The 16,895-nt window shown below is 35.8% G+C and overlaps 1 protein-coding gene across 5 annotated transcripts in view; it reads right to left on the bottom strand.

Annotated features, from left to right (window-relative positions):
* Positions 1-4,003: 4,003 nt before the first annotated feature.
* The window catches only part of LOC134648070 (sodium/hydrogen exchanger 9B2-like), an 82,586-nt gene continuing 69,694 nt past the window's right edge, over positions 4,004-16,895 (bottom strand). For 2 of the 5 annotated variants that reach the window (XM_063502517.1, XM_063502516.1), the window contains exons 4-13: positions 16,455-16,554; positions 16,212-16,360; positions 15,869-16,100; positions 15,341-15,510; positions 13,905-14,119; positions 13,317-13,488; positions 12,140-12,294; positions 5,006-5,170; positions 4,582-4,792; positions 4,007-4,306 (exon numbers count right to left, since the gene is read on the bottom strand). In XM_063502517.1, the coding sequence (XP_063358587.1) occupies positions 4,101-4,306; positions 4,582-4,792; positions 5,006-5,170; positions 12,140-12,294; positions 13,317-13,488; positions 13,905-14,119; positions 15,341-15,510; positions 15,869-16,100; positions 16,212-16,360; positions 16,455-16,554 (1,775 nt within the window). In that variant the 3' untranslated portion in view covers positions 4,007-4,100. Of the gene's footprint in view, positions 4,307-4,581; positions 4,793-5,005; positions 5,171-12,139; positions 12,295-13,316; positions 13,489-13,904; positions 14,120-15,340; positions 15,511-15,868; positions 16,101-16,211; positions 16,361-16,454; positions 16,555-16,895 lie in introns of all 5 variants that reach the window. The other 3 variants (XM_063502515.1, XM_063502518.1, XM_063502514.1) reach the window with 2 other exon arrangements.

A 16,895-nucleotide genomic window follows, 5' to 3' on the forward strand; every position in this document is an offset into this window, starting at 1 on the left:
AAGCTTGTATGGAGCTAAAAAAAAATCCGGCTAGAAAAGCCACAAATCGAGGAAAACTTTTCCCATACAATTTGTATGAAAATCAAAACTTTTATTTTTCACATGCTATTTTTCTATGACAATTGATTCCATTCTTATCTAGTATCAATAGTTTCTTTGGGGTCAACTTACGATAATGTACTAAAAAGCCACAAATTAATAAAAACTTTTTCCATTGACCCCAAAAAAACTATTGATACTGGATAGGAATGGAATCGATTGGCATACAAAAATAGCATGTGAAAAATATAAGTATTCATTTTCATACAAATTGTATGGGAAATGTTTTCCTCGATTTGTGGCTTTTCTAGCCGGAATTTTTTTTTGTTCCATACAAGCTTTTGATCCTCAATAGGAGTGGGATCGATTGGCATCAAAAAAAAAGTTTGTCAAAATTACCTTTTCCTCGCACCCTGTATGTTTTTTCCAAAATCTGTAAAAGCCAATCTTCATTAATTTGAAATCGAGGGAAGGTCTTCTAAGACCGTTTTCTCGTAGCAGCACGGGATCTGGTAGCTGCCCTCACTGACCCAAAAAGAAAATCCATCCTGTATTAGTTAGTGTGGTTCAAATCTTGGAAATGGCATTTGAGCCACTTTCGGATTTCCGATTGAGTTGAAATTTTGGATACGTATGCAAATCGGATGACAATGCAATCGGGTGACAAAAATGACTAATAACTAGTTTTTTGCCAAAAACTTATTCCCTATTCCAATATCTTATACTGATAGGGTATGCCCATTATAGGGGGCCCATTACTGGATCCACGTCCATTACCGGGGTTCCATTACTGGAGCTTTGGTGTCCATGACTGGAGAAAAAAACCATACTTTTAATTAGTAATTATGTGGAAACTAACTGCAGTATCTTTGATACAACACGCCTGAAACATGAAAGAAGGATAGGATATTCATCTTTTAACAAGCTAAGCGGTAGAACTTTTACATGTATCAGGGAAATATCACAAATACTCCAAATTTCCTCTTAAATATCCCATAACTGGTGCCGTTACTATATATGTATTGAATTAATGTGTTTAGTTTAGACCTTAATAGGTAGAACTTGTGTTGTTAGTTATGTTATATATAATATAAAACGTTATGAGCTACGCAGCTGCAATTCAAAATAACAAAACTTATACACAGTGCTCGAAAACATTGCCCCATCACGTATGAAAACAGTATGTTACACCAGTTAAAAGTTCAAATTGGTTTTTAAATTACACAAATTTATTTAGCTTCAAAGCTTGTAACTGAAATATGAATGACTTCCTGGTGATTTTCAGTAGAAAGTGAGTGATTTTGATGGATTTGGAGTACTTCCTTAATTCCCATGACAATTCAACAGTCGGAAGTTAGCAAACGGAACTCCTCGATGGAAAAACACAAACACATCGAGTTTAGGTTCTTTAGTATGGCCTCGAGGAGTACTTATTACCTACTTAATAGTCATACAAATGAGAAGAAGTACAGTCAGCAATAAAATTGTGTGTTTATAAAATAAAAGTAACTTGTTCAATGTCACATATAGTTGTTGAGAGTGGTGGGGTAGAAAAGTTTTAATCCTTTTCCAGGCCGCACCAATCTACAAGGTTTTCCCACAAAAATCTTACCTATATATTCCAATTAATCCGGCTTTGATTATTCATTTGAAGACAAGACACATTTCCCGAAAGTGCAATCTAATTTGAATCTTAAAACGAAACGCTAAAGTTGAAATTCTATCGCGCGATGTGGACGATAAATCGTACTATGCCTGGAAAAGGGTTAAGGCTTGACAGTAATGTTCAGATATCTATCTGTGGACACCGCGCTCATATTTTGCTTTTAAATACTTATCTCTTTTACAACATTTTATGGCAATGGTTGATGCATGAAGTCGCGCGAGTGGCGGCAAGACTAGACGTCTTATTTATACTTCACGCATCGAATGACAGTTCCTCCAAGTCGCTTTTGAATAGGCTTAATTAAAAAAAAATGGAAGGAATATGTTTTACTGCATTTTTATTACTTAACCCTTTAACAGGCTGAGAGTTCAAAAATGACAACAGAATGTCATTCTTACTCATCGAAAATAGAACACATGTTTGAAGTGCCGTATGTGGGAAATATGTATCCCTTAGCCTGGCAAAGGGTTAAATGTTACATTTCTAAATAAATGTGTTATACTTCCAAAAAATGTCTACAAACTTTTTACGTGACAGCTGCTCCATATACTTACAAATGAACTGCCACAGCGATCTTCATTGGACGCGCGACGTATATCTTTCTAGTCATGACTCATGATTATGACATTAAATTTACATTAATTTATAGTTGTTATTATATTCTATCATCTAGCACAGTTTGTTAGAAAAATGTAGTAATACATTATAGTCATTATACTAACATGGTAAGTAGATGGCCTCTTATATGAATGGTTTACATATTTAGCATTAAAACATTTAAAACATGACATTCTTATAACATTATTTGCCTGTGGTATGTTGTTGTCGTATCGTTTAAGGAAGCAGCTAAATGTATGTTTTGTAATTTAAATTCTTTCAAAACTATGATTAACAAGAGGGATCCAGGAAAATATAACTAATAACAACAAGTGACGAGAGTGAGAAAGTTTATCCATCTGGGAGCATAGTGGTTAAGTTCAATAACTATACCGCACTATTATAATATGTAATTAGGCCACAATAAAGCTTTAGCTAGAATAAAAATGATTTTATTACTCCTTTAAACTGAGTCTAAAGGTGAGTGTATGTATAATATGAAGGGTAAACGGAAAGAACATGTCACTTTAGTAACATTTTGACTCTAATCTCATTTTCCGGAAAAAGTGACTAAAAAGACAGGTTCTTTCCGTGTATCCTTCATATAGACAAAGCAACAAAGCTGACTCCTGAAAAAGGTGGCTTTAAGAACAAATACAAAAAAACATACCCAGTTTCATGCTCGGATAATTTACCACCTTATCTACCATAAAAATAAAACTAAAAACTGTTTTCCATAAATATATTTCTAATTAGTTATTATCACTGTAATTTTTCCGTAGGTGTAACAGTTTAAATAATACTTACCTACAAAAACAAATAATACGAATTATATAAATAAGTACAATATGGTCCCATAACAATTTATAATTGGTATTGCCATAAATCTTCTATTCTATATCACTATAATTTAAAGAGTACCTACGCTACGACACGTATTAGTACCAAATGCATTAAAATAATTATGACTTTAATGGAGTTTATTTACAAGTCGGTTTTTGTAGCCATTTCTCAAATCACATTTTAATACTCACTAAATTATACATTATATGTTTTAAGAGCGTGATGAAATATTTCTACACTTAAATGTACATAGGTATTCAAATTGTGTTTCTATATTCTTTTTCATCTACAATACAGTTATGAATACCTACTGTGAAAATAGGTACTTCTACATTGGCACCTACACAGGTGGTTACATTTTTAATAGTCTACCTATACTTGATGCTATGTAATAATAAATAGGTAATATTATAACTACTTTATTCTTAAACTAAATAAACAGAGAGTTACAGTACTTGATGTCTTTAAACATTGTTAAAAGCGAGGTCTACATTTAAAAAATACATAAATATCCTTATCTTGTTACAAAAATAAAGAATTTACACACTTTTAAATATATGTATAGATATGACTCACACAACTAACTATCCATATACGTATGATAACTTCAAAAATAGTTGCAATAAAAATCTCTTTATGTTTTATCTTATAAAATATACAACATGAATTATTGTTTTTGTTTACAAGTAACGAATTAAAGGAATAATTACTTGATGATATAACAAGTGTAAATTCCAAAAATATGTTTCGTAGATACCTATATCACCATGCTTTGGGTATTTCCAGTCCTTACCAATCTCTGCTAGCGGTAAAACTGGCGACGTCGGAGTGGTAAACACTGCAAAATAATCCATCGTTATACAAATATACATTTCATCACTAAATGTGACCTCCGATATCGATCGTTCGAAAAAGTAGCAAAGTCAAGTAGCTATTTAGAGAGCGAGTCGATCGGTCATGTGCGGTTGTTGGGCTGGACGGTGATGGGCGCGGGCGCGGGCGTGCTGGCGGCCGCGGGCGCGGGGGCGGCGGGCGAGGCGGGCGCGGGCGCCGGCGGCTCCGGCGACTCCGGCGCGTCGGCCTCCGCGTCGCGCTCCGCCAGTTCTTCCTCGTCGATGATGGAAATGTCACGGATCGACGGACGGTGCGATCGTCGCCAGCCTGTTGAACGATTAAAAACGTAGTGTTCGAAGTTAAACAAACTTGTAAAAAAAGCCCGAAGGATATAATATCGCATCCTTTTAAAATACAATATAGACGAATAGACAGAGGAATAGCTGAGGACTTATATTGAAATACCCCGAAGGAGATATCGCATCCTTTTATAAAATACATATTGACGAATAGAAATAGGTAAGTAGGTATTAGACTATGATTGCAAGGAATGGCCGTGCACTTGGTATACCTAACAAAACAGAATGTCAGGAGCGGCTTACCTTCTAATACAGGCGGTTTCGTGGTCTTGGTGAGTAGTCGAGGGCCAGTGAGTGTGATGACGATCGCGCCGAGAGGAGCGGTGATCACGATCGACAGAATGCAGATATTCAGGACGATTTCCGCGTATGCCACCAAATCGGCATCGATAGGTGTACCCGCCAGTTCCGCCATCTTTTTTACAGAGTCCATAGCAACTGGTCCGAGCGCAGCCTGTTAAAGACAAACATATTTTGGATCTTACATTACTTTATTTTCCAGAATTTTAACTATTATTAATATTATTTATGTAAGGACCCACTCAAATGATTGAAAACGAGATTTTAGCGCTACCTACAGAGTCCAATTGTAAACCTGAGATCCAGTAATTATTAAGAACTTCAAAAAATATGTAGTATAAATAGGTATGTTGAGTTGACGTTGTACCTGTACGGTGGCTTTGGCCATCCAAGAAAGACCGACGAATATTTTTTCTTTCATGTTGAGGTTACTTCTCACAGCGCAGATGCTAGTAAGTATGGCGCGAAGAATCATGCATCCAACTAAAATGCCTCCACCGACGAACACCAAGTCCAGTTTCAGTTCTGCGATCTGTAAATTTATTAACGAAATTTGAGTATCTAATTACTATTACTAATCAGCGCGTTTGTTTTAGAAGTTAATTTGATGATTTCCTTTTAGCTTTATATCATAGCGATTGCGTTAGTTAGAGTTGAGTTAAAGATTTTAAATTAATGAACATATATGGGAGTATACATAAATATTTATTATATTACGAGTACATGTCAATATGAGAGAATTACACATCAAAGTAACTTAAAAAACCATACGATCTAAACTAACTAATGATAAAAGAAATCTTAAAAAATAAAATGCAAATTACTCTTAGACTCTAATAGGAGTATTGGGAGTGAATATCCACTCCCTAGAACCAGTGCCGGCCCGAGCCCTTGATCAGGGTAGAGCGAAATCGGGTTTTGGCGCCCTTCGTTGAAGTTTTCAAGCGTATTTTGAGCCCCCGCCACACTCGAGTCTTTTTACCCTCTCCCCAACTAGGTGACAACCCGTAGTATATATGCCAAGACAACGCCCCCCCCTCCCTCTATCTTACACGTTTAGTGGAGTCAATATAAAGTTAAAGTTACATTAATTGCACAGTCAAATGTTTCTACACGGGTGAATTATATATCATATTGACTACCCGGCTGCGAATTAACAACTTGATATCTGTTCCCGTTTTTGAGAAATAACATTTTTTTTATTTTATATTTTATACTACCTAAACAGTAATTTCACACTAGAGATTTTTTGAAGAATGGGCTATGAAGCTTACACGACTACACGGTCAGAATTTCTCCCGACAATAATATTAATTATAGATTTAATGAAAAAAACAATAACTTTGTAAGTTTTTCATGACCGAGAATATCCCACACTGAGAGAAAAGTTTACTATTGTGGTTAATAGTATTTGTTTCGATCATGTTTAATTTATCTGCCTGAGGAACTGCTATATTCGCAGAATAGCAGCATGATATTGGAAACAAACAGCTAATAATGTTCTACACAATTAATGGACATTTCTAGTTTTTTGACAGTAACTGTACAAGTTATTGAAGAATAACATACTTATTTTTCTCGCAATTATTAAATCAATTTCCAGCATAAAAAGTCAATGAAGTATGCTGTATTTCCAGGCTTCCACAGAGGCCAAGACAAACTTTGTTTAAGATGTCAAAAAGATATCATTTTGTTATCATTCGCCCAACCGTCTCGCTCGCACCAATACATATTTCATCTAGTACGAGTGAAATACACGCGCGAATTATATAAAATGACATCTTTTATAACAAAGTTCGAATTAGCATCAAGGTATATTAGGAAAATATACCTTATGACTTATGGCATTGCGTTAAGGTTTAATAATTCAATGCATAAAGTGTCTGTGTTTATGTGAAAAATGATAGGTGTCAATTTTTATATCTATTCACAAAACGTTTAGAATACAGGATGCACAGTCAGATATAAATAGACCCTTGAAGTCTTACAACTATCTATGATACTGGATCTCAAGCTTATTTGGTTAGTAAGTACCGTCCACCAAGTTATACTTCGAATAGCCACCCGGACAAATTCCAAAGCTAATTTCGAATTTTAAAATTTGACAATTCACGAGAAGAGTAACGTAACGTCAAAGGATATGTTTGTCCCTTTTCAACGATCCTGTCATCCGATGCTTGAGTAGAGTGAAACTAAAAGAAGCAAATGTCAGCAATTCGTAACGCTTAGTTTTTGTTAGCGTTAGCGCATCGCGACATGAGAACTAGTATGAGCCTGGCCCTCGATTACGTATAATTGCAAGGAAACTTGGGATCAAGTTATCTTAGTCAATTTAGAGCAGTTGGAATTCAACTCATTGTGAAATTTTTGAACGTTTTCAAATAATTTGTTGGATTAAGTAGTAAAAGTGTTACAGTGTGTTATATATTTGTGATCTACTCACAAGGCCCTTTCATTTGGTACCCCACATGGTATGTTTAAAAGAAAAATGGTAAAAACTTTGCGTCATAGCAACTACCCTCACCACTTTCGCGCTTGTCATCTCATATATTTGTGTTCAGGATATTATACTGAATGCACTGATACCAAATATACTCATATCCGAGACGACATGAGCGTAAATTTTTCTAGAAGACTTTTCGAGAAAAGGCCAGGCTACAATATCTTTACAGGTTGATTGATACTGAGTGTATTAACACCATGTTCACCCATATCCAAGACGATATGAACGAAAAGTAACCTAAAGCCACCCTACCAACATTTTCGTAACAATGAGAGATTATTTCTTGGAAATAATGTTGTAATATAAACTCCTTGTAGAGCACCTACCTGCGAAGAGATCGTGCTGTCAAAGTTGTTAATGATTTAATATAATATTGTTAATTAACTAAAGTTTTATTAATGCATCATTTCATTTTATACACCGCGGGATTTAATAACCCGAAAGATTTAAACCACGTATTTTTGACGACAGTACGAGTAAATAATGTTATATCAACATGGGTCCAATTATATATTTTAATTAAACTACTATTTCAGTACAAATTAAATCATATTAATTTACCGCTTCTTTGTGAACAAACCTTTATTCAGAGAGTGAGCGAGTTTAATTAATCTCAAGTAGAGAAACAGAGAGCGAGCATGACATATCATGAATCACTCCGATATCATACGATGCACGGCGAATGCAGTGACATGTGTTCCATGACAAGAATTGCCAAGTTATGTCTAGGATCATGTTTACGTTGAAATTATTTCAATTGATTGGCACCTCAAAATACCACAAATTGTATCAAAACTTTATTAATTACTACAACAGTAGGTACAGTGCAGTTATTATTGTTGAAACTTTGCGATAAAATCTTTTCCTTTGAGTGAGGTAACCAAAGCCATTAACCATGATTATATCCGAAAGAAATCATGCCTCTTATTGTTTTAACTCATACTACAGCTGGAAAGGGATGATTACTTGAATGACCTTTTGTTAAAATATCGATCATGCTTATCAGTACGTATTTTAAATTCTCGATGTGTTGATTTATACCGAGTAAAGTAAAATAAACAACTATGTTAAACAATTACGCTTTTTTATTAATTTAATGAATTAGGTTTTCGAAGTGTGTACCACCGTTTTCAGCACAAAGATTTAATTTTAAACGGATTTCATTATTTAGGTTTACAAAAGTGTTCTTTATTTCTTCGGAAGCCGTTCGAATTTTTATTAATAATTCTTCTCCAGAGTTCACTGGTGTTGAGTATTCCTTCCTTATCTTTCAGAGTTCCCCATAGAAAAAAACCAATGGCGTTAAGTCGGGTGACCGGGCGGGCCAGGTTAGGACGTTGCTTCCACGGCCAATCCACCTCTCAGGGTATTGTTCGTCTAGCCAATTTACGAACTTCTAGGCTGAAGTGGGTCCGTCGTGCCGGAAGCACATAGTTCTTCGGGTTTCCAAATCCGTACACAAAGTGAATATCCGCTAAATGAATTTTATTTATTACAGTCAATCAAATTTAAAGATGTTATCTTGCGCATATCTTGTGTGACATATGAAATATGTCATTTTATTGACATCAATTTCGTCATTTTCGTCAAACTATCAGCCAGTTATCGTAAAGGTAAATAGTTTGTACTCTCGTGATTGAGAACAGAACAAAATTTCGGTAGTGAAACCTTTTTGTAGGATATCAAACTTAATTAAGTGAAACTGGCTAATAACCATGTAGTTAGTGCGTCTGCGTGTAAAATTAGTTGGTGGCTACGTCACGCATAAGGGTGTGTTAGAATTGAGATTTTTTTACTTGTGATTTGTTTTAAATAATTAATATCTCTTAAATTAAGGGTTTTTGGACTATGTGTTATATAACTTTATATACTCTAATTAGGCTCTAAAATCGTTGGTTTAAATCTTTCGGGTTATTAAATCCCGCGGTGTATATGTCGCAGGGAAATGATCAAAACAGAGATTTGAACAAATCTCTAAGGGATATGATCAAATCACGCAGGATGTTAAAATGGCGAATCCATATCATCATTTCCCTAGAAAAATTCAGTCATTTGACCAAATCACTGACTCTGTTTAGTGAAAAGACAAAATCGGCCAATAAACGAGAAACGCTTTTTCATTTCACTAGATTTGTTTAGGAATTTGACAAAATCCCTAACCACGACAGTAAGTTGACGAAACGAACTCAAAAAGTCAACTAGTTTTATCATTTCGCTAAACAGGTTTAGTGAAATGATAAAGTCTCAACTGGAAGATGGTATATGGTGAATTGATTAAATCTCTGAACGGTTTAGTGAAATGACGAAAGCAAGTACAGAATAAAACAGTTTACTCTACAGTTAAGCGATTTGATCAAATCTCTGACTAGATTAAGTGAAATGGTAAAATAAAATGTCAATACTACTGTAGGTATCAAAGTTGTTTATTATTTTAATCGAATACAAGAATAGGTGATTGTAAACTGAAACATTATATTTAATTAATTATTAAGAGGGTTTGTCTTTTTAATTACTATAATTATACCATACTTTCTTACTACAATAGACAATGGTAAAGTTACCTTCTGATGGTAAAGTTGCCAGTTTTGACGGTAATGAAAAACGAAGCTACAAGTGCGTCAAACGTAATTTTAATTGAGTACTTTCCTCTACTTCAAATTAATTATTTCACACCGTGCACGAAACAAAGCACCAGATAATTATTAGAAAAACATAGACAGCAGTTTAAAATAACTGCTGTAACATACCTACTTTCTATTTAATAAATTAGTTCAGAGATTTAATCAAATCACCATATACCATCTTCCAGTTGAGACTTTATCATTTCACTAAACCTGTTTAGCGAAATGATAAAACTAGTTGACTTTTTGAGTTCGTTTCGTCAACTTACTGTTGTGGTTAGGGATTTTGTCAAATTCCTAAACAAATCTAGTGAAATGAAAAAGCGTTTCGCGTTTATAGGCCGATTTTGTCTTTTCACTAAACAGAGTCAGTGATTTGGTCAAATGACTGATTTTTTCTAGGGAAATGATGATATGGATTCGCCATTTTAACATCCTGCGTGATTTGATCATATCCCTTAGAGATTTGTTCAAATCTCTGTTTTGATCATTTCCCTGCGACATATATAATCCTATTACCCTTTGAATGACCTTTTTCACGTTTTCTACAGCAATGCAGTCGACTGCAGCAATTTTGAAGCGCGACATTGCTACCGACTGCATTACTGTGGTAAATGTCAAAATCGAAGTTCCTGTCTGGATTTTGGCGTCCATTAAAAATAAATAATCAAAGGAGGCCATCGATCAAATAGGCCGGAGGACAAGCCATCGTTAACTGGTAGAGAATGCCTTATGGCATTAAGTCCGCCTCTTGTACTATAAGGTTTTTCTTTTGTGCAATAAAGATTAACCACTTTATTCATAAACTTTACGGGCCTGATTTAGTTCAATTATGTTTATCCCTTACTTACAAATACATAAGTTAAAGTGACAGATAAGGACAAACGATTATTACTATTATTAGCTAATTGAGGTTTGTAGCGCGTTTATGAATAACGGGGGTTAAAGAAATAAAATAAATACAGATGATGACAGTAATTATATACGCATTTTATTACGGAAAAAGATTTAATATTGGGTGTAAATGAAACGGGAATTGGAAATATAAAATAAAATGATATTATATTATTCATTTCCGTAAGTCAAACCATCATCTTTATTAGCATTGACATAACGCTCAACTTCGCACAAACCGTATGGTTTTTCACTAAGGAGTGATATATTCTCTTTACGCTAAACTTTATGGTGGGTAGACAAGTCTGTATACTTGTTTGGAACTAACTGCCACAGTCTGTCATAGCCATGTCATAGCCTCATAGCTGATATATGTGACGTAAAGGAGATACCGCAATGCATGCATGCATTGCGCGTTTTATAGGAGCTTGGCCTGAGGTGTGTTAAGTAAGCGCGCAACGCATACCGATGAAACTGGGTAAGATAGTCATGGGAGAATTAACGGTCGACCGGATCGCGAACTCTCGGCTGTTGAAGCGGAACAATCGTCTGCCGCGAACATTGAAGTGAGACGGAGATATGGAAGTCGATAAAACGTTCTCTACAGTGAATCAGTACCCGCCATTTAGGGTAATTTAAATAGCTTGGATGATTTAATAATGGTTTTATTCCATACAATATTACATATACGTGGGAGATTTTTTGTTGTTACACTAACATGAGAAAGAGATTTGAGAAAGTGAAAAACAAACCCACTGTCCATTTTCTCGAAGCAACGAAAACATTTTCAAAACAAAAATGGTTAATAGTAATTAAATGGATTAATTTACGTGAGAGATTTTTTTGTAGGATATAGTAAATATACAGAGCTTAATTAACATGTAATTGTTATGTACACATAGTTGTTATTTTTATATAAAAAAATATTTTTAATAAAGAAAATTATTGGGAGCTGGTTTTGGTGTCAAGCTGGGAGAAAATATAAATACATAATGAGTATATGTTTGAGAACTGCATATTAAAAAATCTCGAGTGTCGGATTCATGTTTTGATATATTTTTTCTATTTTAATAATAGTTTGGATTTATTAAAACCATGTGACATATTTTGTGGAGATTTTTTTAAAAATATAGTATTTGCAACATAGGTTATCACATCTCAAAAAATCTCTAGTGTGAGAATTCATGTAGAGCTCTCATACATTATGAACTGTGCTGACCCGCCTAGTTGTAATTAATAAATTAAGTTTAAAAAAGAATAATTTACGGTAAATAAATACTGGGCGCGGTATTTGAAAAAGCGCGAGATTTCCTAGAGGATATTGTCTCCCTACCCTAGCCCACTAGTCTACCTTTTCTTTTAGGTTCGAAGGGCAGGGCAGTCAGAGCCCTAACAGTATTTCAAAGTTTTTGAAATATGATAGCCGAGGAATCGGTAGGATAGGTTTCGTCACAGAGAAGAAGTAAACATCTGAATAACATACGACAACTTGAGCGCCAGTAATGGAGAACAGCATGGGCTCGAAGAGCATCCAGAATATTTCAAAGGCGGTCGCCACAGGGTTGTCTTCCATCTCCCACCCCTGCTCCGACCAGTTCTTGCCGGCGAAGAAGGCAAAAGCGATTACCGCTAGGGGTCCTGCAATTTAACGAAGATATTACGTTAACACAACAAGTCGATTAAAATAGTTATTTACGATACAAGTGCGGAAAAGAGGAAATTCGAAACGAGTGGCGATAAATTAAAACACGACCTAAGGGAGTGTTTTAAATCGACATGAGTTGCGAATTACCTATTCGCACACGTATCGTACAATGTTTTACAGTACATATGCCCCTTTAAATATTTGATATAGCAAGGAAAAGTGCTTATTTACGCACTAGTGCGGGCAAGTAGTATATGTACTGTAAATAAATTTTTTGCTTTAAATTAAAGTTACATACAAATATTATTTTGTGCATTAACCTTAGCTTATCTTGCCAAACCAATCAATGTATAATTATCTTTAGGTACACAACATTATTATTAAGGCTTCATTTGAAGAAACACATTCCTTGAAGTTTTCTGTATTTATCTAAAAAAGTACGGATCTGTGCCTCGCCAAACAGTTCTGAACTAATAATTTTTTAAGTAAAATATCTGTCCTTCTTGACACTATTTGTGACGCCCGGATGCCCTTTCGACTGAATGGTAAAATTTATAAAACCGTCATGAGACCTGTCGTCATGTATGGATCAGAGTGTTGGGCCCTAAAGGTGAAGGATGAAAAGAGATTGCATGTGATGAAGATGACAATCTTGAGATGGATGTGTGGCGTGACAAGAATGGATAAAATAAGAAATGAATATGTAAGAGGAAGCCTGAAAGTTGCACCCAAAACTGAAAAGCTAAGATCATATCGTCGATCGTGGTACGGGCATGTGATACTGAGTGAAGAAGGTCATGTGACGCGGAAGGTATAAAAATTTAGGTGGAGGGATGTAAAACCAAGGAAAAAGTGGATGGATTGTGTGAGAGATGATATGAAAAGAAAGCAGGTGAATGACGAGATGACGACCGACACGACAGAGAGATATGGAGGAAAAAAATACGCTGCGCGACCGCAAATGATGGGAAAAGGGCAAGCCAATGATGATTTGTCCTTCTGACGAAATACTGACCTGCGCCACCCCATCCGATTTCTTCCGAACCAATCACCGAGACTATCCCGCCCGCTAACAACATCAGCACTCGAAGAGGCACGGCAAAGGCGTCGTTTTTTTCCGGCACTACCTTCACCAGGTAGCCGCAAGCTCCACCGAACACGATTCCAAGAATTATACTCAAGGGACCCTGGAAAGTAAAACACATATTAATGGCATAAAATTTTATCAAAGTTTATGTGATACGATTATTGCTAGTATACTTCGAATAGGCGATTGAAGGTTTATGTTATGGGTTATGGGCGAGAACAGAAGAACATTGTCACATAGGTACCAACTTAATTCAAACTTCGATGATGGTATAATATACCTGTACTATATAATTATTAGCTGTCGTTACAAAATATACGTAAATAATGTTGAACATGCGAATAGTTAATAAATTAGTCCTGTACGGATATGATGGTCGTTCTTGTCTACGTGACAGCGTGATAAAACGGTGCCCGTCACTTTCTTTCCCACGGTGTTAAACAGTGACAGTTATTTTATCACGTGGATAAAGATGGATAAAGCTATCCATAATAGGCTGGCTGAAGTGATACGTACTTGGATAATATTCATAGTCATGGAGGAACTAGAGAACATGATGGAGGAGACAATTCCGAACACGGCTACACTGGCAGCGTCATCGACTCCGGACACGGCGAGGACCAAAGTCGGGATGCCCTTAGATACTCCGTAACCTTTGTTTCTGAGTCTGAATAGGCAAGGCACAATGACGGCGGGTGACACGGCGGCTACTACCGATCCTAAAAGGAATGCTGTAAGAGAAACATCAGTCTATGAAAATAAGATTTTTAGTTTGATTTTATGTAACAGTGGATTCATTCTATGTACATATAATATGTTACAGGCAAAACCCGATTTTAGGACAAACTAGTTTTTCCTAGGCCAAACCAACCAAGAATAGGCCAATCCAGTTTATCCTGAAGTGTACTTATTGATATTAAGCTCAACCAGTTCAGCCTCAGGTTATACTAGTTTCTCCTAGGACGAACCAGTTTAGCCTAGTCTGTACCGGTTTTATCCTATCGCATAAAGATGAACTGGTTTGGCCTAGGAAAAAAATAGTTTGTCCTAAAATCGGGTTTGGCCGATAACATAAATAAAAAATATTAACAGTACATTTTAATCTGACAATTTAGTACCTTAATCTTATCTCTTTGCAATAAGGATCACTGAAGGAACACAAGTATCGATGATACAAATTATCACAAACGTAGGTAGTGGTTATAATTATTCTCTTTGATTATCACCGCCATGCCGGGAGTTAAGTTTTAAGGTAATAAGTAGGTACATATGGTAATATCAAAAACCTTCAAAGGTTTACATTTGGTTGAGAATGTTAACCTAAACAAAACTATAATTGTATAAATGCATGAAATTCCATTGAGAATTTGCTTAGGTTCATGTATTATTTGTAATGTAAAATCGATTGTATATCGAATATATTATTCATATGCAACAACTATCAATGATGTGAATGTGATGGTTGCTTTTATTGACTTTAGATCAAAGTATTTAAAACATTTTTTCTCTTTTTTACAAGTCCAGATAAGCGTGAGGCACGCCCTTGTATATTATGTATATGTTAAGCATGTACTTAAATTATTTTTTATTGTAAATCAATGAGTCAAGTAAACGATGCTTGTTTATGACTATAGGTACCTACATCTACATAATTACATATAACCCTTCAATTAGAAATCAAGTCTTTATATGGACTCTGACTGAAAGTAATAACTACAGCGTTTACACAAGGTCACTTACTGAGAAAAATCACTCAAGCCAATTCAACATTGGCATCGTTTAAATATAAATAATCCTATTATATTTTAAAGAGCCAGTCCATTTACTTAAATGTAACAATTCATGTTTTCAAATTTGGCTTAATGTCGTGTAAAAGATCTACGTAGTTTTTACAGTCGTGCAAATATTAGGTAGGTACTTAAGATTATTAGAAGTAATCATGACCGACGTACCCCAATCCCAAGGTAGCCCCAGCAAGAAGTGCACCAACACTGCACACAGAACACACTCGAAGGTCCACGGTACCAAGGCTAGTTTAATTACAGTAAAGAAGAACTTTTTCATGGCAACGGGGTCCAAATCCAGGCCGGCTCGTGTTAAAATTATCGTTAAAGCTATTTTCCTGCAATAAATGAACATGGGATAAGTTCTAATAATTTGTCTTTCAATATGTATTTTGTAGATAAATTTGATTGCTAATTCTGCCAGCGTAAATAATGGCTATGCAATATGGACAAAGATAAAGAAAACGCTACTTTCTGAAACTGCGTGATAGTATTTAAGAGACGAGTGCTCTATCTAAATAAAATGATGGTTACTGACGCGATAAGCAGGACCATATAAGATACGCCTGCCTAGTCAATATATTTTTGCACTGGAATGATTACCAATTTGATTACATAATGTTACGAATGCAGCAAAAAGATTGTTGTTTGCTAAGACTATTAACACTAATAGCAGGTAAGAAACATTTAACGAACCTTATATACGAGCAGACTTTTTGGTAATCTTCATCAAAGTGGACAAAACCAACATTTTTCATAATGATTCCTACGATGAGCATTCCTATGAGCGCCGGGAGCGTGGTTATCTTGACCATCAGCCAGCCGCCGAAGTAGGCCGCTATGGTGAGCACTGTCAGCGTGAACAGCTGCCCGCCGGGCGCTACGGTGTCGCCCATGATGATCCATACACCCGCCCACACCAATATACCTGCACAAAAACACTTATATTACCACCTACAAATACCCCACTTTCATACAGCTTTCTAAGTACATACTTAAGTATTAATCGATTCATAAAAATCGTAAATGTTTAATTTACCAATGATGAATACTGATAAGGTCTGCGCGAACTGCCGGTAAGATGGACATAGCGGATATGGACATATCTTCTGCCAATGAGGAGGTTCCCACGAGGGAATGCCGGAGTCTTCTTGATGGCACTTTGCACAACAAGCGTACCACCACGACCTAAAAGCAATCATAACGTTGTAGCCTAGAATCAAAACTGAGTGAGTGAGTATGAGTCACTGTTAACATTCACCGTGAAAATACGCATGCTCACCTTTCTATGTGTTCACTTTGCTGGGATAATGCTTTTTTGGAATAAATAGAGGATGTCGTTGAATATTTCTTGTATTTTCCTTCGATGTGCGTTGGGCGATCTGAGGAGCAGACACAAGCGTTACTCGAGACTAAAGCGAATACAGTGATGGCAATCGATACAGTTAATATAGTATTGTCGTATTGTTCATGTCATGTGAACCGTCAAGTGTCGTCAAAGACATCTGCTCGTTCCTACACCCGCAGTCGTTATTAACTCCAGTAATTCTCCGTTACTCGGAACCCGTTGTTTATTTTAAGAACGATTAAAACTTAGCATGTAAGCCTGTCTGTTCACTCAACTTTCGATTAAGTAATCGGATCCATTCAGTGAGATTTACGAGTATTATACATACAGGTTGTACCTGGCCTTTGGACATTTTGGACAGGTTTTGACTTGACT

This window comes from Cydia amplana, chromosome 5 (assembly GCF_948474715.1).
Source record: "Cydia amplana chromosome 5, ilCydAmpl1.1, whole genome shotgun sequence".
Classification (NCBI taxonomy): Eukaryota; Metazoa; Arthropoda; class Insecta; order Lepidoptera; family Tortricidae; genus Cydia; species Cydia amplana.